The sequence below is a fragment of the Stegostoma tigrinum genome, chromosome 1 (genome assembly GCF_030684315.1).
Source record: "Stegostoma tigrinum isolate sSteTig4 chromosome 1, sSteTig4.hap1, whole genome shotgun sequence".
NCBI classification, from domain to species: Eukaryota; Metazoa; Chordata; class Chondrichthyes; order Orectolobiformes; family Stegostomatidae; genus Stegostoma; species Stegostoma tigrinum.
The window spans coordinates 156,383,831-156,409,514 of record NC_081354.1 but is presented as its reverse complement, the minus strand read 5'-3'; the positions used below and the strand labels follow the sequence as shown (position 1 = coordinate 156,409,514).

Here is a 25,684-nt window from a genome sequence, read left to right as displayed (position 1 = left end):
CTTGTTTCATTAACATATTGTTTTCACAAAACAATCTAACGATCTTTTCCTTTACCTTTAGGCTATTTTTTGTTTTATACTGTAGAGAAGAATGCACCCATTGATGAATGGACAATGGACTCAGTGAGTGGCGATAGATTAACCCATCAGATCCTGGATCTCAATTTGGACACAATGTATTACTTCCGGATTCAAGGACGAAATGCCAAAGGCTTGGGACCTGTGTCTGAACCTATTCAGTTCAAAACACCAAAAGGTTGGGTTTCAATACCAATAATTAAAGCATATTTATTATTGACGTTTCAGAGTTGAGCTAATTTTGGGGCTTGCATTGAAAGTGATTTATTTTTTGGAACGTTTTAATATTCAATAGTTTTGAAGGTGTTTTTCAAGAAAATTCCAAACATTTTATGATGACAGCAGAGAGAAAATATGAATTTCTTTTGACATAGAATTTAGAAAAAAATATAATGGAATATAAAGGAATAATGCTTTAATCAATATGCATGCAGGTTATGATAACTCATCAATAAGTTTGAATATGTTTCCTCATGAGTGAAGGAAGCTGAGTATCCTGATGTCTACTGTTTATTTAAAATACACAGATAAAAATGTGAATATACAAATTATAGCAATAATTCTTAAAACTCCATAGTGTGTTTTAGACACTCTATTATGCCATTTGAGCTCCCTCTAGCTTTTGAGGAGTATGTAAAGAAATTCTTGAAAAGCTACAAATTGGTCTTTAAAATCATGGGATGAAGTAGATCCATGATTCATTGAATCATATAATACTGAAAAGGACTTTCAGCCCATCAAGTCTGTACTGTCAAAATACACTAGCAGCTACACAAGTCCCATTTTCCCACATAAGCCCATACCCTTGAATATACACTTCAAATATTTATCCAAGTGCTTTTTAAATGTTGTAGGGTTGTCAGACTCAACTACCCACCCACACAGTGTATTCCAGCCCTCCACCACACTCAGAGTGCAAAAGCTTCTGGGGAGTACATTATAATTCCATCCAACTGTCTGACTCAACATTTTGGTATGCCCTTTGGCCAGTACATCTATACATTGAGCTGAACATGAATATTAAAACAAAAATATCTAAAAGTGACAGCCCAGAAGTAATTTTAAAAATACCAGTGGGATTACTGCATTTCTGTGTAAATCAGACAGTAGCTTGAATCAAGTGCAGATGCATAGTTAAACGTGGAAATCCGAATGTTGCTGTTTGGTTCCCTGTTCAAATGTATCAAGCGGAATGCGTCGGAGCATATTAAACTAACAAAACATAGTTAGAGTTCATCAATTTCATGTTAAGCATGTTTTTTAATGGCATGCTAAGTCTTAATTACTGACAAACAGCTTCTCAGGCACTGAACGTTAACTTTTACATGTATCAACACACTTTTTTTTAACTTGTAATTGTTGTTTGTTTCATATTGCAAATTAAGCTGTTACTTGAAATTTTCTTTCTGATCCTGTATTTGTCTGACTTTATCCATTCTTTCTTCATCTCTCATTATTTCACCAACTGTATCACATTTGACAATGACTTCAATATTCTAACTTGCACTTCCAGATTCAGACTCTATGCTGTTCATTAACATTTCTTCACTCGTATTAGTTAAAGAGGGGCAATTGTTTGCCATGTCGACACAGGTCTCAGATCCCCTGTAGAGGATGTCACAGTCTTTTGTTTTCACGTTTACAGCATTTTTTTTGTGAAAAAGCTCAAAAAAAGCCAGTTAGGCAAGGACAAGCCCAAAGGAGGAGTAAGTTCCAGCCTGAAATGTATATCAAATCCTTCGATCAATGGTCACCAGTGTTTTGTAGAGATCTAATAATTGGGGGGATTTCCAAATTCAAGCGTTTACTTGCTAATGTATAGAACTGGCTGCAAGTTATCCTACCTTTCTAATTACTGTTTCTTTTCAGTTTTCTTTGTCAAAACAAGAGGATAAACAATCATCTAATAAAATGTGAGGCTGGATGAACACAGCAGGCCAAGCAGCATCTCAGGAGCTCCTGAGATGCTGCTTGGCCTGCTGTGTTCATCCAGCCTCACATTTTATAATCTTGGAATCTCCAGCATCTGCAGTTCCCATTATCTCTGATAAACAATCATCTGTTCATTTTCCTCCCTTGAGTGAATGGGCTGATGATTTGGTTGTGCATATTTAACATTGGAAGGTAGTTTTGTGTAGTAATTAATTTGTAAGCTGTTTGCCCATTCATTCCTGAACCATAGTAAATCTTTGTTTTTAACCTGACTTAAACAAGTACGTATTAGCCAGTAATTTATTCTACTAAGAACAAGTCAGCATACTGTCTTTCAACCTTCTTCCTAAGTCTGTTTTAGATCCTGCTGGCATTGTTAGTATTGCAATGAGAGTTGTACTTTCCTTGAGATTGAGAGAAAAAATCGAAGAAGGATAAAAAAAGCTATGATGATGTTAGCTTCTTATTTTAAATCTGTCTATATCAATAATGTTTTAAATGTGCTTTTCATTCATGCCTGCTATTCTGTTGAATTCACAATAAGAGGTGTGATGCAGAATAATGAAAAAAATCAGAAGCCAAGCAAAGTTACTCGGATTGGAGTACAAGAATAAAGAAATCTTACTACAATTACAGAGGATACTTTAATAGGCCAATAGTTTTTGAGCCACCATCTAGCAAATCTTTGGAGTTTATCCTACGGCTCTTAGCGTATTCGGAATCATGTCGTTCAAATCTCTCATATAATTAAGGACAACTAACCACTTGGCATCAATGACAGGTTCCATTACATTAATTTTAACTTTGAAGCTGTCAGTATTTTGCTGTTCTTGCTTCCTATACATTGAGAGTACTGTATTGTAGATTATTGCTTGAGGTACTTTTACATCTTTGACAGTATGTCAAGAGTGCTTAAAACATGTATGAAGAGATCAAAAAGGCAACGGGTCAGTAAACAAGTAAAATGACCTACTTGAAAACAAAGACAAGAATGTCCTCCCTGACTGCGATAAATCTGAGCAGACCACTACCCTATGTTGTACTCCACACTGGATGGGTGCATCTGCATCAACACTCAAGAAGCCTTACACCACCCAATACAAAGAAACTTGTTTCATTGGCACTACAACCATAAGCATCCACTCCGTCCACCACCGACGCTCAGTAGTAACAGTGTGTACCATCTCCAAGATGCACTGCAGAAATTCACCAAAGATCCTTAGACAGTGCCTTCCAAACCCACAATCACTTCCAACTAGAAGGACAAGGGCAGCAGACCTGGGAATGTCACCACCTCCAAGTTCCATCCAAGCCACTTACCATCCTGACTTGGAAATATATCACTGTCCCTTCACTTCCAAATCCTTGAATACTCTCCCTATCAGGATTGTGGGTTAACCCACAGCAGGTGGCCTGCAACGGTTCAAAAAGGCAGCTCACTACCACCTTCTCAGTGGAAACTAGGGACGGGTATTAGATACTGGCTAACCAGTTACATTCACATCCTGTGAGTGGATAAACTCTTAAAAAGTCTACACAAGGTGTCCTTTACGTACCAGAAATGACAGAAAGCTGCTCAGCATTGCTCATTTGAAATGAAAGTGCATCAAGTCCTCATAAGAACTTTGTGCTGATGCCATTGCACTAGCATTCCACACTTTGGAACACCCTCAACAATAAATGAACAGACTCTCACATGCCTGCAAAGAGTTTTATTTAATCATCAGTATCAGGAAGAAAAATATTATGGTCCAGAGTGTTGCAATCTATCAGCTTTGACAATATGGCTCCATTGATAGATTCATTTTTTTAGACTCTATAATCATGGACAATCATGTGACTTGGTGCCGAAATCAGCACATGCATTGCAAAACATGCCACTGTTGAGTCTATGCTGAGAGGTAGAACAGCAATTGAAACAGAAAGTACTGGAAAACTCATCACGTCTGGGAGGATCTATAGAATGCTAACATCAGTGGATGCTGCCACACCCTTGTGCTATTCCATCGGTTTCTACTTTTATTTCAGATCTCAAGCATCTGCAGTAGTTTGTTTTATTTTAATGGAACAGTGACCTGATCGAGAACACCTACGATAAAATGACAAAGCCTAAATCCTTCGTACACCCCTCTACATTGGTGAGACCTGGATAGCATCTGCTAGGCAGGAGAAAAGGCTGAACAGTTTCTACCTTTGCCATTTCACATGTATTCTCAGAATCATTTGACAGAACAGGGTCACAAACTGAGAGGACTTTGAGTATACCAACCCGATCTGCATGCACTCATTGCTAAACCAATATTGTCCATGCTGGCTCAGCCACAGTCATTAGGTGGATGATGGACAAATCCCCAAATTCTTCTACCTGGTGAATTGATCAGTGAATCATAATCTCCCAATGTTCCCTTTCTTGGTACACAGCACTTGAAAATGAGATCTGAGGATGGTGGACAACGGTATTGATAACTGGGTGCTGTTTGGAGGGGCATTGGAAAAGATGAGCAGGAATGAAAAGCTCAGCAGACCGAAAAGAGAGTCCAGGGAAAACAGAGGTCAGCAGATTATGAGCCTTCTCAGCCCAGTATCCTCGTCTGCACCAAATACAGCTCCTGAGTCACACCTGGAGAGGCTTAGCATAGAGCCGACAGCAGCAGTATCTTATGAAACAAAAAGCTGCAATGATTCATTGGCAATGTCACATCCAGAGTAATGTATACAATTTTCATGGAATGATTGAATTACCTGAGAGAAAGAACAATGAAAGTTGACTTGTTTCTGGGGTGAGGGGATTACACTCTGAGGGGAGAATGAACAGGCCAGTCCCTTATTCCTTCAATTTTAGAACCACAGAAAGAAGGTAAACTATTTGTATGAAGTTTAACTGGATACACAAATTGAGAAAATTTTTCTCCTTGCTTAGAAATCTAGAATGTGAAGATATTGTTGGCATTGTCTCAAAAAGGGTTTTGTCATTGGTGGTGAGAAAAAATGGAGTTTCTTCATTTAATGGATCGTGAATGTTTGGAATGCTTCGCCTTAAACAGCTGTCGATGTCTGTATGTTGAGAATATTCAAGGCAATATCAATGGATTTTTTTCGGCACCGAGGGAATGATGAGGTGTAGAGACACGAAAGAAAGGTAAAGTTGAGAAGGAAAACCTGTTGAATGATGGAGCAGGCTTAAAGGGCCAAGGTGCCGATGCCTGCTGCTATTTCTAATGGTTTCATATTTTTGTTTTACTTGATTTTCTCTGAGAGTTTTCCAATGGTTGATTGGAAATTCTGAAGAAAATGGAGTAAATCAATAAAGATGGCATTTATTTAAAGGTTTCTATGTTCCACCATAATTATGGCCAAACATGAGAACTTCGTGATTTGTCTACCTTTCATTCTAGAAGCTATCAGTAACCAAGAAGTAGAATCCTCGCTGATGAAGGGTCTAGGCCCGAAACGTCAGCTTTTGTGCTCCTGAGATGCTGCTTGGCCTGCTGTGTTCACCCAGCCTCACATTTCATTATCTATAGTAGAATCCTTTCATCCATTAATTCAAGAGGAATACATATGGTATGGCATGGTATCCTTCACTCACTGATGCCAACATTTCTGTAAATGGATCAACTTTCAATTCAGTAATTATTTCTTTAAAACTAAGGGAGCTTATAAACATCCTGACATGACAATCTGTGAATTTTACCAAGTACCCAGGGGAGATAGCGGATGTGTATTTAAAACACCCATAAAGTTAGGACTAGTTGTCACAGCGAGACAGTTGTCTGTTATTTTCCTCTAGGACATATGTTTAAATATTGATTTTCCTAGTGACCTGCACGTCTCATTTCTTTAATGCCTACAAATGTCCTATGCCAAGTTTATTTGAAATTGCCTCAGTTAATTTTGTGGAAAATTTTTGCATTGCAGCAGAGATGTGCCCATGAGTTAGCATTATGATTGAATTACTCAAAAAGATAATAAGCATGCGAAGATGGAAATGTTAACTTTAATCCAGTTGAGACTATGCTTGTGAGGTTACAGCAATGTAAGGAGACATTGCTCTGCATTATTTATATGACTTTGGCCGGAAGATATGGAAGCGTTTTAATTTGCTAACACACATTCCACTCTTCACATTTAAAAAATACACATTTTGGAAATGGTCTCAATTTATCTGTGTTTCCAAATGGAATGGTGCAAATGACCTGATTACTGGTCCTATTATTGTTTTATGATGAATTTCCAATTTTTAGCCGAGAAACAGTTAGGATTTGACTCAACACAGTCTAATCTGAGGAGGGAAATATAGCAAATTTGGCCGAGCCAAGTTTGATTATCCTCTCTTTCCCTTGCCTTTTGTTTCATGTTTTTGTCCTTCATAACAGTTTCATAGAATCATTGACAGGATGGAAGGAAGCCACTCTTCCCATCATATCTGTACCAGTCAACAACAATTTGACCATCCTCACCCCATTTTACACTTCATTCATTCTAAGCATGGTGGCTTATGATTAGCACTGCTGCCTCACAGCGCCACAGACCCAGGATTGATTCCACCTTTGAGTGTCTGCCTGTGTGGAGTTTGCACATTCTCCCTGTGTCTGCATGTGTTTCCTCCCACAGTCCACAGATGGGCAGCCGACTTGGATTGGCCATGCTAAATTGCCCATGTGTTCAGGGATGTGTAGATGGGTTATGAGGTAAGGGTAGTGGGTCTGGGTAGGTTGCTCTCAGGGTCAAGTATGGACTTAGTGGGTCAAAGAGCCTATTTTCCACACTGTAGGGACTCTATGATTCTTATCCTGTAGCCCTGGAACAACACAAGTGAATACCTAAATCCTGCTGAGATGTTACACGAGTTTCTGGCTCCACTACCCTAGCAGGCAGTGAGCTCCAGACTCATACCACCTCCTGGATAGAAATGTACTTCCTCGATTTCCCTCTCAGAATTCTACATGTTATCTTAAATCCATGCTCTCTAGTTATTGAACCCCATTTTAATGGAAAAAAAGTACTCTCCTGTCCACCATTACTGCCCTTCATAATCTTATACACCTCTATCAGCTCCTCTTTTAATCTTTGCTTCTCCAGATCAAACAATCCAAGCCTGTCTAATCTTTCCCTATAGCTCTGCCCTTCTCCCGCCCAGTCAACATCCCAGTAAATCTCCTCTGCAGCCCCTGTATAGTACAATCCCATTCTTTGTACGATGTGGGGAGCAGAATTGATTTTTTTGAATCCCTCCAGTGTGGAAACAGGCCCTTTGGCCCAACACGTCCACACCGACCCTCAGAGCATCCCACCCAGACCAATCCCCCTGTAACCCACCTAATTTCCACATCCCTGAACCCTATGGGCAATTTAACATGGCTAATCCACATAGACTGCACATCTTTGGAGGAAGGAAACTGGAAGGAAACTTGAAGGAAACCCATTCAGACACAGGGAGAATGTGCAAACTCCACTCAGACAGTTGCCCGAGGCTGGAATTGAACCCGGGTCCCAGGTGCTGTGATGCAGCAGTGTTAACCACTGAGCCACTGTGCTGCCTATTGCATGCAAACTCTCCAGTTGTGGCATACCCAAAGTTTTACACAGTTCTGGATAATCTCCCTGCTTTTATATTATATACATTGGCTAATAAAGACAAGTAACCTATGTGTTTTCTTAATCACCTTACCTTCCTGGTTTGCTACCTCGGGGTTCTGTGGATCAAGATGTCTCTGATCTACAGTACTTGCTGGGGTCGAACAATTCATAACGTAATCCCCTTCCTTGTTCGACTTGCCCAAGTGCACTACATCAGAAGATTCTGTTTGAATTCCAATTATTACTGTTCTGCTCAGCTACTGGTCTGTTTCTATCTTCCTGTAGATTATGGCTATCCTCCTGTCTGTCCAAGTGCAGATAAATTGTGTCCCTCAAGGAAATGTGAATTATTTCTCAGAATTTACCCAGCACCAAAATTGGGCTGTGATAATGGGAACTGCAGATGCTGGAGAATCTAAGATAACAAAGTGTGAAGCTGGATGAACACAGCAGGCCAAGCAACATCTCAGGAGCACAAAAGCTGACGTTTTGGGCCTAGACCCTTCATCAAAGAGGGGGATGGGGAGAGAGTTCTGGAATAAATAGGGAGAGAGGGGGAGGCGGACCGAAGATGGAGAGAAAAGAAGATAGGTGGAGAGGAGAGTATAGGTGGGGAGGTAGGGAGGGGATAGGTCAGTCCAGGGAAGACGGACAGGTCAAGGAGGTGGGATGAGGTTAGTAGGTAGGAGATGGAGCAGCGGCTTGGGGTGGGTGGAAGGGATGGGTGAGAGGAAGAAAAGGTTAGGGAGGCAGAGACAGGCTGGGCTGGTTGTGGGATGCAGTGGGGGAAGGGGAAGAGCTGGGTTGGTTGTGTGGTGCAGTGGCCGGAGGGGCGAACTGGGTTGGTTTTGGGATGCGGTGGGGGAAGGGTTGACCCATTGTCTCAGCCTGTTCCTGCCCAACCGAACTCATCTCCACCTATCTGGACTCCATTTTCTCCCCTTTGGTCCAGGAACTCCCTACCTACGTCCGTGACACCACCCACGCCCTCCACCTCCTCCAGAACTTCCAATTCCCTGGCCCCCAACACCTCATTTTCACCATGGACATCCGGTCCCTATACACCTGTATTCCGCATGCAGATGGCCTCAAGGCCCTCTGCTTCTTCCTGTCCCGCAGGCCCGACCAGCCCGCTCCACCGACACCCTCATCCGCCTAGCCGAACTGGTCCTCACCCTCAACAACTTCTCTTTCGATTCCTCCCACTTCCTACAGACTAAGGGGGTGGCCATGGGCACCCGCATGGGCCCCAGCTATGCCTGCCTCTTTGTAGGTTACGTGGAACAGTCCCTCTTCCGCACCTACACAGGCCCCAAACCCCACCTCTTCCTCCGTTACATTGATGACTGTATTGGCGCCACCTCTTGCTCCCCAGAGGAGCTCGAACAGTTCATCCACTTCACCAACACCTTCCACCCCAACCTTCAGTTCACCTGGGCCATCTCCAGCACATCCCTCACCTTCCTGGACCTCTCAGTCTCCATCTCAGGCAACCAGCTTGTAACTGATGTCCATTTCAAGCCCACCGACTCCCACAGCTACCTAGAATACACCTCCTCCCACCCACCCTCCTGCAAAAATTCCATCCCCTATTCCTAATTCCTCCACCTCCGCCGCATCTGCTCCCACAATGAGGTATTCCACTCCTGCACATCCCAGATATCCAAGTTCTTCAAGGACCGCAACTTTCCCCCCACAGTGGTCGAGAACCCCCTTGACCACGTCTCCTGCATTTCCCGCAACACATCCCTCACACCCCGCCCCCGCCACAACCGCCCAAAGAGGATCTCCCTCATTCTCACACACCACCCCACCAACCTCCGGATACAATGCATCATCCTCCGACACTTCCGCCATCTACAATCCGACCCCACCACCCAAGACATTTTTCCATCCCCACACTTGTCTGCTTTCCGGAGAGACCACTCTCTCCGTGACTCCCTTGTTCGCTCCACGCTGCCCTCCAACCCCACCACACCCGGCACCTTCCCCTGCACCCACAGGAAATGCTACACTTGCTCCCACACCTCCTCCCTCACCCCTATCCCAGGCCCCAAGATGACTTTCCATATTAAGCAGAGGTTCACCTGTGCATCTGCCAATGTGGTATACTGTATCCATTGTACCCGGTGTGGCTTCCTCGACATTGGGGAAACCAAGCGGAGGCTTGGGGACCGCTTTGCAGAACACCTCCGCTCGGTTCGCAATAAACAACTGCAGCTCCCAGTCGCGAACCATTTCAACTCCCCCTCCCATTCTTTAGATGACATGTCCATCATGGGCCTCCTGCAGTGCCACAATGATGCCACCCGAAGGTTGCAGGAACAGCAACTCATGTTCCGCTTGGAAACCCTGCAGCCCAATGGTATCAATGTGGACTTCACCAGCTTCAAAATCTTCCCTTCCCCCACCGCATTCCCAAAACCAGCCCAGTTCGTCCCCTTCCCCCACTGCACCACACAACCAGCCCAGCTCTTCCCCTCCCCCCACTGCATCCCAAAACCAATCCAACCTGTCTCTGCTTCCCTAACCTGTTCTTCCTCTCACCCATCCCTTCCTCCCACCCCAAGCCGCTGCTCCATCTCCTACCTACTAACCTCATCCCACCTCCTTGACCTGTCCGTCTTCCCTGGACTGACCTATCCCCTCCCTACCTCCCCACCTATACTCTCTCCACCTATCTTCTTTTCTCTCCATCTTCGGTCCGCCTCCCCTTCTCTCCCTATTTATTCCAGAACTCTCTCCCCATCCCCCTCTTTGATGAAGGGTCTAGGCCCGAAACGTCAGCTTTTGTGCTCCTGAGATGCTGCTTGGCCTGCTGTGTTCATCCAGCTTCACATTTTATTAACCAAAATTGGGCTGACTGGTCTGCAATTTCCTGGTCTATCACTTCTTCCTTTTCTTAATAATGGGCAATGATAGTTCCCTCACCTGCGGTTAGAAAGTGTTTGAAAATTACAGCTAAGGCCCTGTCCTTGCCTCCCTCAACAGCCCAGGATACTTCTCATCTGGGCTCACAGATTTATCCACATTTAGGGTTGCTGAAACTGTTTGTATCTTCTCTGTTTCTCTCTTTCCATGTTAGCTTTGTCAAGTGCTTCTCAGTGCTGCACTCTGATGTCTATACTTGCATTGTCCTTTTCCACTGTGAAGACTGACACAAAGTATCCATTGAAATCTGTGCCCATGTCTTCCAGGTCCTCACACTGATTGTCTTTGTGACTCCTAATAGGGCCTACTCTTTCCACAGCTATTCACTTACTCCTTATATTTATAGAACATAGAACATAGAAAAGTACAGCACAGTACAGGCCCTTTGGCCCACGATGATGTGCCGTGGAATAATCCTAATCCAAAAATAAAATAACCTAACCAACATTCCCCTCAATTCACTGCTGTCCATGTGCATGTCCAGCAGTCGCTTAAATGTCACTAATGACTCTGCTTCCACGACTTCCACTGACATGCGCTCACAACTCTCTGGGTGAAGAACCTCCCTCTGACGTCTCCTCTATACCTTCCTCCTAACACCTTAAAACTATGACCCCTCATGGCAGTCAATCCTGCCCTGGGGAAAAGTCTCTGGCTATCGACTCTGTCCATGCCTCTCATTACCTTGTACACCTCAATCAGGTCATCTCTCTTCCTCCTTCTCTCCAGAGAGAAAAGTCCGATCTCTTTTAAAAGACATTCTGTTTTCCTTTACTCTAGCAATTAATGCTTTCTTCTGTACACTCTTTGCTTTCCTAACTTCTGTTTTACGTTCCCGCCAGACTTCTCATACTCCTGTAGGGACTTGGCTATACCGACCCCTCAGTATCTGCTTCACTTCTTTTCTTAATGCTAATCATCATGTCCCTTAATATCCAGGATTCTCGTGTCTTGGTCCCACCCTTCATCTTGGTGGGAATGTGTTTGCCCTGTGCTCTTGCTATTTCCTCCTTAAATGTCTCCCACTGCTTTGACACAGTTTTATCTGCAAGTAGCTGCTCCCAGACTACTTGGGAGGATCATATCTCAATAAAACTGACCTTTCTTCAGTTTATTTCCAGGGCCATCCTTATCCTTTTTTTTCATTACTATCCTTCACGTATCTAAGTTGTTGTCACTATCTCCAAAATGTCCCTTACTGATATACCTTCCACCTGCCCAGTCTTATTAGATGCAGAATTGCCCCTCCCTCATTGGGTTTTCTATGTACCTGCTGAAGAGGTTCTCCTAGTGCAATTTAAGAATTTTGTATGACCTTGCACACTAAAACAATTCCAAGTAATATTTCAGTAGTTAAAATGCCCACCTTATTACTTTTCTCCGAAATTTGATCACATATTTGTTTTCGTGTCTCTCCCTGACTATGAGGGTCTTGTAGTACTCATCCAACAGCATGGCTGCTCTGTAGTTAGCACTCTTGCCTCTCAGTACCAGGGGCCTAGGTTCGGTGTCAGTCTTGGTTGACTGTGTGGAGTTTGCATGCCCTCCCTGCCCCTGCATGGGTTTCTTCTGGATGCCCTGGTTTCCTCCCACAGTTCAAAAATGTGCAACTTAGGTGGATTGGCAATGGTATAGTGTCAAGGGATGAGCAGGCTAGGTGGGTTAGCCATGCAAAATGTAGAGTTACAGGGATAGGGTAAGGTGTCTGTGTCTGTGTGGGGTTGGTAAAGGTTGGTATGGGCTGAATGGCCCCTTTCCATACTGCAGGGATTCTATAAATAGTGTATTTGCCCTTTTGTGTTTGGTTGACTGCCTGACACAAGCTCCCCACTTCATCCGCTTCTCTCAGTGATGCTGGCTTATTGTCACAGGGTCCTCACTTTGCCTCAGCCTCAGTCTCCTTTTGTGGTAATTTCTATCAGTTGGGAGGATGTCTGGTCAGTCAGCAGCATCAATACTGCTGTGAAGCAAGTAGAAATGAACTTTAATTGGAGAACTGTACCCTACTGCACAGTTTTCCCTCCACTGGGAACGCATCAAGCTGACTGAGTGAGGGGAATTGATCTCGAATATCTATTGTAATTGGTGTAAAAATGAAGTGTTTTGAACTAAGAGTCCAATGCTTTTATCTATATTTCCCAAGTTACCATCATCCCTTCCCCTACTAACTCTCAGAAAAACTAGTATTTAAAATTAAATTTCATGGACTCATTAGCAAAGATATACCACACAAAATTCATGCCACACAGTATCAGCTAAAATATTGGGACATGAATTTCGAACATGTCTTTCTTGATTGAGGTAACTACAATCCATAAGTAAACTTTACCAGTTTAATACACAGGAAAGTATATAATAGGAAGGTTTCGGCATTTTAAAAAGGTTTTTTCTGCCATATGGCCCTCAACCACTGGCATAACAAAGTTAATAAATCATTGAGTGAATTGTTTATAGATCACATTGAGTAGATTAAACAGTGATATGGATTTCAATGAATGTCACAAAATCAACATGTATCAGATTACTTTATAGTTTGTCAGGAGGGAATTACACGGATTTTTTCAAGACAGAAATGGGTTCATCAATCAAATAGACTTATTCCAGCGTTTCCACTCCACAAACTGTCCTTCCTCCTTCCACCTTACTTCATCCCATCCTTTCAACATATCCTTCCAATGCTTTCTTCATATTGTTCTTAGTTAAACGCGTCAGCTTCCACCTAATACAGACTGAATGTGTTGGGTTTGACTTTGAAACTTATGGCATAACAATACTTACTTTACAGGTTCACTTTTGAAACTGGATTAAGTTGATCCATTTTTAAAAATCTTATCTAATAATGCAGGAAGTTTAAAATCCGCAGCCTTCCTGGAGGTCCCTCATGTGCTGTGTGATAAATATTTTCCATAACTCGATTCAGTTCTTTATGTTATTATCAATGAAATGTAAAAGTAAAAATGTTTCTTATTTAATCCAGTCAGTTAATGTGATGGACTTGTGCTACATTTGTTTTTCAAAATTCAGTCAGCTCCACATGCAAGTCTCTCCTGGAAACTGTCAGTATCTAATAGTATTGTCTTTTCTTACAGTTGAACACCCTGACAAAATGGCTAATGACCAAGGTACAGTAGCCCCACACTATCAATTTTTCACGTCAAGTCAGAGATGTGCAGTATGAATAATATTCAGTGCCATTTTATAATGCAGTGATCCTTCAGGGTCATGTGCAGAAAGGAGTTACTGCTCCTGTGATAATTAATCCCATTAATGAAGTGCCACTGAACCGAGGCATGTGTTTAATGAGTTAGAAGTAGACTTCTTCAGTTGAGAATTGTTTTGCCTTTCTAGTCAGATGGATCAAGTGAATTGATTTCTGTTCACTGCTTTGCATGAAATTCCAATTTCTAGGAATAATCTTTTAATTAACCAGTGCATTTATTCAATACATGAAGGGACCAAATTTTGGCTGTTGTGAATCCAATCTTTCCTTCTTTTCTCCATCTATAAGCAAATGTTTTGTGTGTATTGTGCATTGGATACATCCACCACATATGAAATCCTGATTGGCTGAAATTATTTGTAAACAAGGTAATAAATCACAATCACAGGGATATTGCTGGTTTCTTTAAGAGTTATGACAAATAGGAAAAGCCCCATCTATAAGCAACTGCAAACACTAAAATACAAGCAAAAATACTCCTCAGTTTTTTAAAAGCATTTTCCATTGCCATTTGTTTTTTTTGTGATCTAAAATATATGTTAACAATAAAGTCTCTACACCCCAGTTCAGTTTAATAATGATATCACTTAGAATTCGATATCATTACCAGAACTGTTTCTCCCATTATCAACATCCTGAGGGTTACCATTGTTCTCACACTAACCCGAGCTCACCATGTAAAAATTGTTGTGAAAAGAGCGGGTCAGAATCCTGTAATGAGTGATTCACTTTCTGACTTTTTAAAATCTGTCCAACATCTACTAAGCAAAAGTCAGGAGCGTGATGAATGCAGGCCATTTTCTTGGAGTGCAGCTCCAACAATGCTCATAAAGCTTGACACCGTTCAGGACCAAGCCTGCTTGAGGGCCGCTCCATGTAACCCATTCAACGTCAATTTCTCCCCCAGCAATGCACAGTGGCAACAGTTGTACCATCTACAAATGCACTGCGGTAACTCATCACCATTCCTTCGATAGCAGTTTTCAACCTGACGATCCCTACCTCCCAGAGGACAAGTGCAGCAGGAACATTGGATCGCCAGCCATTTAGGAAAGCCGGTTGACGTGGATGAGTTGGATTGAAGGGTCTGTTTCTCTGACACTATTAGGTGCAGGTTTTCCTGCAGGCCACACACCATCCTGACTTAGAACCATCTCACCGTTCCTTTATTATTGTTGTTTCAAAATTCTGGGGGAACTCCTTTCCAAAAGTACTGTGAGTGTACTTATGCCACACGGTCTGCAGTGTTTCAAGAAAGCAGCGCATCGCCACCTTCTCAAGCCAGCCAATGACACCCACATCCCATGAGTGAATAAAAAGAAGAATATAGGCCTGGTGTTCTGGATCCAGTGGATCTGGTGTTCTAGTGACACACCACTACATTATCATATCCCCAAATATGGAGGCTTAACCTTAAGCAGGCAACCTTTTAAAAAACGCAATCGACTTGAGTAAGAACCGCTGTCAGCACAGATTATATTTATTCTAATATTGGTGGCTGAAGGATGTAAATTCTGAAACCATAAGGAGGGGATGCAGGGCAGATGAAGCTAACAAGAAAAAAAATGCTGTGTTTTTGAAAGGTATTGTGGTGACTCAGAGTAGTTTGGCAAATGCACAGCCAGCATCATATTTTGGAGAAATTGACGAAATAGGCTCAGCATGTTTTCTTTTGTGATGTGAAGATGATTTTGCTATTTGCAGAGGATGATATGACTTTCTCTTTGCCAGCACATCCCTTGCCCAGTTTAGTCTCAGCAAAATGTCAAAGATGCCAAATGCATAACTGACTGAAAGGATATTTGTCAGAGGCAAACAGAGTGCAGATATACAAGGATGAAAATGAACAGAGGAAAAGAGAAACTTGCGGGGAGATAATAGAATCATGGAAAGTGCAGCAGACCTCATTCATTAGATGCAATGCATCTGTGCAAATGATTCAGCTGAGTTATGTGTGTGAATCCCAGTTCGCTGTTCTTTCAGCATCATTCTATTAAGTGGATGAGGAATTATAAGAAAGTGAATTGGTGACAAACAACATATTGCAGAGACAATAAAAAGAAACACTGTCTGATATGCAAAGAAAGAAATGGGCCAACATGATGAAGACAGACACTAAGACAAAATTAGCACAAGATTTGTTTTTAAAATTTCTTTGCTATAAGAAATGCCATGAAAAATTAAAGAAAGGAAATGATGGTTTATTTTCAGAGTAAGGGGACTGGGGTATAATGGCCATGTTGGGTTACTGGACTATAACCTAGGGACCGAAGCATACACTGGAGACACAGATTCAAATCTCACTCCAACAGCTGGTGGAATGTAAATTGAATTTTATAATAAATCTGGAGTTAAAAACTATCTCATTAAAAGTGGCCATGAACCTATCGTATTGCCATTGGAAGTCATCTGATGTCCTTCAGGGAAGGAAATCTGGTGTTCTGACCCAGTCTGGCTTCCATGTAATTCTAAAATTTTCATCAAGGTTGATTAATAAGCGCCTTCTGAAGTGCACTAGCAAGCTGCTGTGTTTTGTGAAGCTTCTACAGAAACGTTCAGTAAGAATAATACTGGACTGACCACTAATCATCAACCTGGACTCTGAAATCAACAAAGACACACACAACTCAGTCAATTTGGCAAAATTCTCATAATGTTTTGGGCCTTGTCCTAAAATTGGAAGACTAGCCAAGCTACAACGTGACATAGCTCTATTCATCAAATCATACAATGTGGCTAATTTACTAAATTCCTTTATCAATGAAATCAGATGTGATGCACTGATCAGACAGAATCACTAGATAAGACTGTGCAGCAATACACTGGAGATGGACTTGCCCTCAACAGCCTCAAAATTGACTTTGGATCCCATGATGTCTCTTGGCATTAGGTCAAACATGGCAAGGAAACATCTTGCTGTTATCTAGCTCCTGCCAGCAACTCCCACATCCTATGAACTAATATAAAGAACTGTTTACTTGCCTGCATGAGTGCAGGTTCGACAACACACACACACACACACACACACACACACACACACACACCAGCTAGAACAAAGCTGCCTTATTGACTGGCAGTCAATCTACCACTGAAACACTTATCTGTCCATGACTAGCACACAGAGACATCAATAGGCTTTGGGTACAAGACACATCTCTGCAACTTGTCAAGCGTCCATCAACAATATCTTCCAAATTCATAATTTCTATCACCAAGAAGGATGAGGGAGGCCAATATTCAGGAAGATCATTAACTTGTACCACTTGCAAGTCCACCTTCAAGCCACACTGAATTAAAACTATATTGCTGTTCCTTCACTGATACTGCATTAAAAACTGCATTATTGTAATTTTATAAAATATGGACCACTGATCTTTGAACCCTATGGCTGAGTTAGAACCTGGGACTTTAATGGACTGAAATTGTTTTAAAAAGGAACTTTTTAAAAGCACTGGCTTTGTGCCACAAACATCTTCTATCCAACACAGACTGACTACCTTTCATGAAATCAGTCTGGTGCCCATCCACTGCACCTCACTCAAGCCTAGGAAGTATTCTATGTAATTTACATCCTTATGAAAGTCTTCGCATGTTGGAAATAAAGCATCACTGTGGTGACTAAGTTTAGAGTATCATAAACTTCAGTAGATGGAATATAAATGCAAGCTGCTATTTCAAGAGGTTCTCTCTTTGGCAGAGAGGCGATGGATTTTGATTGCAGAATTAATCACAGGCTGGAAGAGGTTCTCTCTCAGTTCCTCAAGTTGAAAACCATCCAGTAACAGCATTGACTGGAAAGCAATGTTAAGATACGAGAACTTAAAAGATAAAAGTGATAATCTCTGCTGTCCAAGAATCAACTGGTTAATTGTGGACTCAGGTTAAAACCTTACACCTCGGGGGTACCCAAGAAGAATTCTAAACCATACATTCTCTATTAGTCTTCTTTTGTAGTGGGTAATTACCCCTTTTAGCTTTGTGTGTGTTTTCCTGAGTGTGTGCAGATATGTGCTCCAGTGACACCACAAAGTCCTCAATATTGTGTCTTTATTCCCCTCATCTAGTCAAGATCAGTGGTGTGGGCATTATTCACAGGATGGAGAAAAAATACCTTCGATCTTCAAATGGTTGAAATCCAAACAACACCGAACTCACTTGTGAAATTTCAGCGTGCAGATGATAACATCTCTCTCGGCAGAGAACCTTCAAGCCTTGTTTAATGCCTTTGTGGCTGCAAACCAAAGAATTAGTCTTGATCTCAACCTGGAATCAAATCCTTTACCAACCCAAGGCAAGTTCCAGTCCATTCCTCCATTAATATCAATGGAGAAATCTTCCCAAATGTGGAATATTTTCCCTACCTGGGAAGCTACCTCTCATCTAAGGCTGACATCGATGTGGAGATTCAATGTTGTATCAATATATGTGAGCAGCAACTTCAGGCATCTGAAAATGAGAGTCTTTGATGACTGTAGTATCTGTGCTGATATCAAGAGCCTTGTGTAGAAAGCAGTCAGCATTCTGACTCTAATACATGGCACCAAAACGTGGACTATGCATTGGAGCCACTTCAAGGCCCTTGAGAACTACCATCAATGCTGTTTGAATCAGATTGTCAACATCAGCTATGAGGACAGGCAGATGAACATTGGTGTCATTGAAGCAACTAACAGCAATGACATCAAGGCCATGAGCGAGCATCTGAAACCATCTCCAGAGGGTAATGTGCGAAAGAGGTCCATGCCTGAGTTCCAATTGTCAAATCGAATCTTCTTCACCCAGTTTAAGGAAGGTGTTCAAGAGGAGGAGGACAAAGGAAGTGCTTCAAAGACTCCATGAAAGACTTACCTCAGGAAATGTGGTCCCAGTGTCAACACATGGGAGACGCCACTTCAGAAAAAATTGATTGGGAAAAAAGTTCTGTACAAAGGGATGCAATTTTTCAAAAACACCAGGTGCCAAGAGGAAGTACAAAAAAGGAACTAGAGTAGGGAATGCAGCAATTTTGAGAGCCAAGGACCAACTCCACCTCCCAGAACCACCTGCTGCATGTATGGTAGACAATGCAGCTCTACGATCAGACTCATCACCTACACAAGACCCACAAAACTTATGACCAGTAACACAGAATTTTCTTGGTGGACGATCATAATCCTTAGCAAGTGATTGCCAACAATTATATTTCTCAGCAATAGCAGGTAATAAGCTTGCTATATTCAACTCAAGAAAACATTACCACTGGCTCCTTACAACTACAGTAGAAGTTAGGTTGCTGCATCTTACTTGGGGAAAGCTATGGACATGTGCTAAAATGATTTCCTGCACCCAACAAGGAGGTTGAATAGAAGGGAGTCAATTTGCCTTTTCTCACCTGGTTGTAATAATCAGGAGCCTCCTTACTAACAGCACTATCAGTATACCTCCATCCCATGGACTGCAGTGGTTCAATGAACTGTGTTACTTCCGTTTCCTCAAAGTCATTTAACAAATGGGAACATAACTGGCAAAGTTAACATTTGGTATCCATCTCTAACTTCCTTGAAAGATGGCAGTAAACTACCCTCTTGAACTGCTGTAATCTATACAGTGTCTGTTTTGAGGGAGTTGCAGTATTTTAACCTAGTGACAATGAAGGAACAGCAATGTAGTTCCATATGTAGATGGTGTGTGGCTTGGGGGAGAGCCTGATGAGAGGTGATGGTGTTCTCAAGCATCTGCTGTCCTTGTACTCCTAGGCAGCAGAGATATGAGCTTGGAAGATATTGTCAAAGGAGTCTCGGCTGGTTGCTGTAGTGCATCTTAAAGCTAGTACAAACTGCTGCCGCTATACAGTGGCGATGGAGGGAATTGATAGATGGGGCTCTGGTCAGTAGGCTGCTTTGCCCTGGATGGTGTTGAGATTCATGTGTGATGTTGCAACTCTCACACACACACACACACACACACACACACACACACACACACACACACACACACACACACACACGTGCGTTGTTAAATGATGCCCAAGCACTACAGAATTTCCCAGCTTAAGACCTGCTCTTGTGACCGCTGTATTTATTTTCATGCCAACAATCCCTCATGCTCCCCATGTTAATTTATTTTACCCACAGTTGCTTTTTGCTCAAGATGATGCTAAAGTTTTCTTTTTTTTTAACACCATTCCACCAGTTTGAAATCCAGCTCAGTTCTGGAGCGCTTATTTATGTTCTCTGCCCAGCAGGTAGGAGTGTACATGGAGATGGAGCATTTTGGCCAGCAGACACCAACCTAATTGACAGGAGCAGCTTAAATGGTAAGTTCAGAAATCTAATATCCAATAAAACAAAATATCTGTTTGTTTCTCCCACTGCCTGTACCTCACTGCCTACTTGGGAAATGATTGTTAGTAAGCCCTTTCATCAAAGAAAGATCCATAACAATCCTTTCTTTTCACTTGTTGTCCAGGCATATACAAAGTTTCAGTTCTAAATAATATATCACATGTAGGACCCCAGGATAACAATTCCCTATTTTCTAGCCCAGTGAACTGATGTTAATTGAAACAAAATTGCTATTGGTTAATTTAATATTGCCCAGAAAATCTCTGCTGTTGTTAGCTTCTAAACCATTGGGTCTGATGAATGCAGCAAATATTCACATAATCCATATAACTGGGCTTGAAGTAGTATTTTAAGTTTTATATTTTATATTAAATATTGTATTAAGCAATATTCAGTAATCACATGTTCTTGAATATTAAACTGCTTCTGACGTCCTGCGTGGTCAACATGTTTTCCAATGAATTTCCAAGCTTCAAGTAATTAACCTGTTATATTGCCAGATTCCTCCAGTGACAATTTAAGCAAACCATAAGGTTTTACACAGCAGCTTTACAATTCTTCCGGAGGTCTTCAAATTAAATGTAGTTAATGAACAGAATTGCTATCATTTCAGTTAAAACTGATGTTTGAAAGAAATTCCTGTAGGAATAGTTACAGTATTTAAACAGCTTTCCCGAGAAATTGTTCACCAGCCACTGTGACTGACCTTTACAAATTAATATTTGTGTACTCCAGCTGTCATAGCAGCTGTCAAATTCAAACACCATTTTTTAAAAAATAACGCAAGGTAAAGCTTATTATTATTTTCCATTCTGTGGTCTCCCTGCTGGCTATCCCTGTTCAGTGCAGTGCCCACAGAAAACAGGCAAGCCAACTATCAGCTTTCATGTCTATTCCTTTGCTATTATAAAGCCAACCTCTACACTTGAATGCCTGGCCTATTTCCCTGTTTTAAGCAAGAGGAAAGTCAGACGCTGTGGATTCTGGAATCCTAAAGAAGAGCCCTATTGGACTCATATTGTTCAGTCCGTCATGAATATTCACACAGAAGGGGAACCTGTGCCTTTTCACAAAAGTTGAGGTCCAAATCCAGAACCTCCTACCATTCTTGTAGTCTGGTGAGAAATGGAAGCTGGTTCTAATTTGCACATTCAGCAATCATAGAAACAACTGCATATGTGAAAGAATTTTTTTGTGAGTGTGATGTACAAAATATGACTGATGCATTTAAGACCTGGTAGGAGAATATCTAAAGCTGGCAGGGTTCTTAGTAAGCTTTCTGAAGTGTTAAGGCACACGGTTGAAAATTGTCCAGATAGACCTTTGTGGGAGATAAGATGCCCTTGCAGGTTGGTAAAAGAAGTCATAAATATTTGTGGCTCTGTTCGCATACCAATCCAGATGACTTTTAAATGTCATAATTGTGCCAGCCTCCACAACTTCCTCTGACAGCTTTTATCATGCATACGCCACCATCTGTGTGAAAAAGTTACCCATCAGGCCCCCTTTAAATCTTTCCCCTGTCACCTTAAACCTATGGCCTCTAGTTTTGGACTCCCCTGCCTCAGGGAAAAGACCTCGTTTATTTACCCTATCCATGCCTCTCATGATGTTATCAAATATAAGGTCAGCCTCCGATGCCCAAGGGAAAATAGCCCTGGTCGATGCAGCCTCTCCTTACAGCACAAACCCTCCAGTTCTGGCAACATCTTTGGAAATCTTGTCTGCACCCTTTCAAATTCAACAGCACCTTTCCTACAAAAGGGAGACCAGAATTGTAAGCAGTATTCTAAGAGTGGCCTCACCCATGTGTTGTACAACCAGAATATGACATCCCAACTCCTACGTTCAATCTTCTGACCCAATGAAAGCAAATGCGCCAAATGCCTTTTTTACCACTCTGTCTACTTGCAACTCCACTTTCAAGAAACTAAACATCTGCACCCCTTGGTCTCTTTGTTTGACAAGTCTCCCCAGGGCCCCACTATTCAATTGAATGTACTGCCCTGGTTTGTCTTACCAAAGTGCAGCATCTCAAATTTATCTAAATGAAATTCCTTTTGTTTCAGATCTTCAGCATTCACAGTTCTTCGTTTCATTTCAATGAATGATAATGTTTATTTTTGTAAGAGGTTAAAGGAAGGTAATATTATCAATGAATATATTTTTCAAAAATAGTGCTTCATAAATAGACCCTTAAGAACTTTGTTTATTCTTAGCATGGCTCCTGAGTTTTCCCCATGTTGGATGCAGGGTGAGCTAAAGGCAAAGGTTAGTGGGTGAGTTTATAAATGGTCATGTACAAAGAACAAAGAAAATTACAGACCTTCAGCCCTCCAAGTCTGCGCCGATCCAGATCCTCTATCTAAATTTGTGGCCTATTTCCCAAAGAAAATAGGAAATGTATTCGTACTAAGGTGGTGTTAGGATTGTAACAGATTCTGAGCATGGGTAGAGGGGCATATGTTAGAATGAAGGCTGTGGAGATGTGCCTTGGGGGAGTAGGTATAAGCCTGGGCAGGCATGAATGGGATGTGGAAAATGTGTGGGGAGGTTACAGATTGTGAATAGTGAGGGATGGAGATCTTTTTTATTACTTGACTACCTTTTTCATAACTTTCACTAAGTGCTGGTGCACAGAGGCAAACCTACTGCCAATCCCACATCTACACCTATTCCAGGGTCTCTGTCAATGACTTCCATAAAACCTGAGCCATATTAGAATGAAAATCCCAACTTGCAGCGTTTAATTCAAACCCAAAACAGCCACAAAGGGAGTTCTGAAGAAGGGTCTTTACAGACTCAAAATGTTAACTCTATTTCTCTCTCACAGATGCTGGCAGACTTGCTGAGTTTCTCCAGCACACTCTGCTTTTATCTCAAGTTTCCAGAATCTCTCATATTTTGCCTTTATTTTGCTTTGATTACAAAGGGAGATGTTTTGCCAGGCAAGGAGCTGTGGGTTTGTGAGCATGCAGTGAGGTAAATCTAGTGGAAATAGTGTTAGTTCAACTCAGATCATTGCATTATTGAATTAAATTGAATTGAATTCATCAAATGACACATTTATTGTGACATATATTCAAAGTAAAAATACAGTGAAAAGTGTGTACCCTCACTATACATATATGGCACCATTCACATTAACTTAGAGTAAGGTAAGAGAAAAAAAGCCAAAGAGAGCCCAACTTTCCTTTCCATTGCTGCTGTCCCTTGCCATACCTCTGCCAACTCATGCTCTAGTGACTTTTTCTGAAGCTAAATTAAATTTAAAAAAAGGGAACCCCTTGAACCTGTTAGTGAGCAACTTTTTTTAAAAATTGTTCCTTTACGGGAATATGTGCATTGATATCAAAGCCAGTATTTATTACCTTCCTGAACTGGCCTTGAGAATGTGCTGTTGTCCCCTTCAGTTGTTTAGTGTATAACTTTTATACAGCTGTTAGGAAGGAAGTTCTAGCTTTTTGACAGAAACAAAAAAGTGATATTGTCTTAAATCTAGACCATGCGCAGGCGGCACGGTGTCTCAGTGGTTAACACTGCCGCCTCACAGCACCAGCAACTTTGGTTTGAATTCACCCTCAGGTGACTGTCTGTGTGGAGCTTGCACATTCTCCCCATGTCTGTGTAGCTTTCCTTCCGGTGCTGCAGTTTCCTCCAACAATCCAAAGATGTGCAGGTTAGGTCAATTGGCCATGCTAAATTGCCTATAGTGTTCAGGGAGGAGTAGATTAAGTAGGTTACAGGGAGATGGGCCTGGGTGGGATGCTCTGAGGTTCGGTGTGGACTAGTTGGGCCAAAGGGCCTGTTTCCACACTGTAGGGATTCTATGATTTTGTTTTTTTGGAAAGGAATTTGTGGGCGGCTCTATTCCCCGGATTCTGATGCACTTATTTGTCTTGGTTGTGGAAGTCACAGGCTTAGGAACGGACTGTTGAAGGAATCTTGCCAAACTGCTGCAGTGCATCTTGTAGATGTTATACATTGTGCTTTGGTGGAAGGAATGAATGTTTAAGTTAATGTCAGTCAATCACGTTGCATTGTCCTGGATAATGTCATGCTAATTGAATGCTGCTGGAGCTGAATTCATCAGAGAGAAGTTGAAAATATTCTCTCACACTCCTGACTTGTACCTTGTAGATAGTGGACAGGCTTTGGGGAGAGAGAAAGTGTGTTGTTAGCAGTTCAAGTTTGATATTGGAAGACTCAAATGTTGCTGAATTTCAAAGACAGGTAATTAGATTCTCTCTCATTAGTTTGCACTTTTGTGATGTGAATGTTACTTTCCATTTATCAACCTTACCCTGATGTTGTCCTGAACTTGCTGGATGTGGGCGTGGACTGCATCAGTACCTGACGAGGTGTCAATCATTCTGAGCATTCTTTAATCATCATCAAACATTTCCATTTCTGACCTGATTTTGAACGAGAAGTTGAAAATGGCTGGAACTAGGATGCAGCCCTGAGGAACTCCTGTAATGATGTCCTAGTCTAAGCAGATTGGCCTCCAACAGCCAAGCCCATCTTGTTAGGTATGACTCCAAACAATGGGATTCTCATTGACTCCTGACTAGCTATTCCTCCTTAATGCCTTTATGCCAAGGGCAGTCACAATCACCTTGAATCTTGAGTTCAGCTGTTTTGTCCCACATTTGGAGCAAGGTTAAATACAGTGACCCTGGTGGTATCTGAATGAAATGTTGGTGAGTAAGTCATTGCTGAGTAAATGTCTCTGGATTGGACTGTTGATGAGATCTTCCAACAATGTGTTAATGATTGAAAGTTGACAGATGGACCTGTATTTGGCCCAATTATATTTGTTATGTTAACAGAAATTACTGGAGAAACTCAGCAGGTCTGGCAGCATCTCTGAAGAGAAACAGAGTTAACATTTTAAGTCCAGTGACCCTTCTTCCGAATTGTTATGTTTATCCTGCTTTTTGTGGGCAGGACGTACCTGTGTAATTTACTAGGTAGATTCCAGTGTTGTCAGAAGAGATTAGCCGACATTATAGCATGTTTTGGAGAAAAATTCTTTGATATTACAACATAAATGTTTCAGGGCTCATGGTTTTGCATTATGCAATATCTTCAGCTGTTTTTAGTTATCACATGGAGTGAATTTAATGAACTGAAGACTAGCATCTGTAATGTTGGAACCTCAGGTGGAGGTTGAGATGGATAATCTACTCATCACTTCAGCCTTGCCTTTTTCATCAGGGAATTATTCAGCACCTTTTATGACTAGATGTGATAGGACTGCAGACCTTAGATCTGATCCAGTGGTTGTCAGATCAATGTGCACTGCGCATAACACGATGCCTCCTATCTGTAGCATGCATGTAGTCGAGTTGTTAGCGCCTCATTTTGTAGCAGAGCCGGTGATTCTCTTGGCTTATTGTCTGACGTTCCTCGTTCAATTACTGAAAAAGCCACAGAGGACTGTTTCAACTGTAAATACTGGATTTTCCAAGCATGGCACCCTTTCTGACCTGTCGAGGTTACTGATGTAGGTACACAACAGAGACATTTCTGTAATAGAACTGACCATTTGGGAAAGATTTAATCAGAGAAACCATAGCTGGAAAACTATAGTCAGGTGGGAGGCCGTTGTTCAGAG

At 41.8% G+C, this 25,684-nt stretch overlaps 1 protein-coding gene across 1 annotated transcript in view; it reads left to right on the top strand.

Annotated features, from left to right (window-relative positions):
* The window catches only part of dcc (DCC netrin 1 receptor), a 931,407-nt gene that overhangs the window by 798,519 nt on the left and 107,204 nt on the right, over window positions 1-25,684 (top strand). Inside the window, exons 20-22 of the mRNA XM_059643861.1 lie at window positions 62-256; window positions 13,611-13,643; window positions 19,965-20,036. Of these exons, the coding sequence (XP_059499844.1) occupies window positions 62-256; window positions 13,611-13,643; window positions 19,965-20,036 (300 nt within the window). The remainder of the gene's footprint in view (window positions 1-61; window positions 257-13,610; window positions 13,644-19,964; window positions 20,037-25,684) is intronic.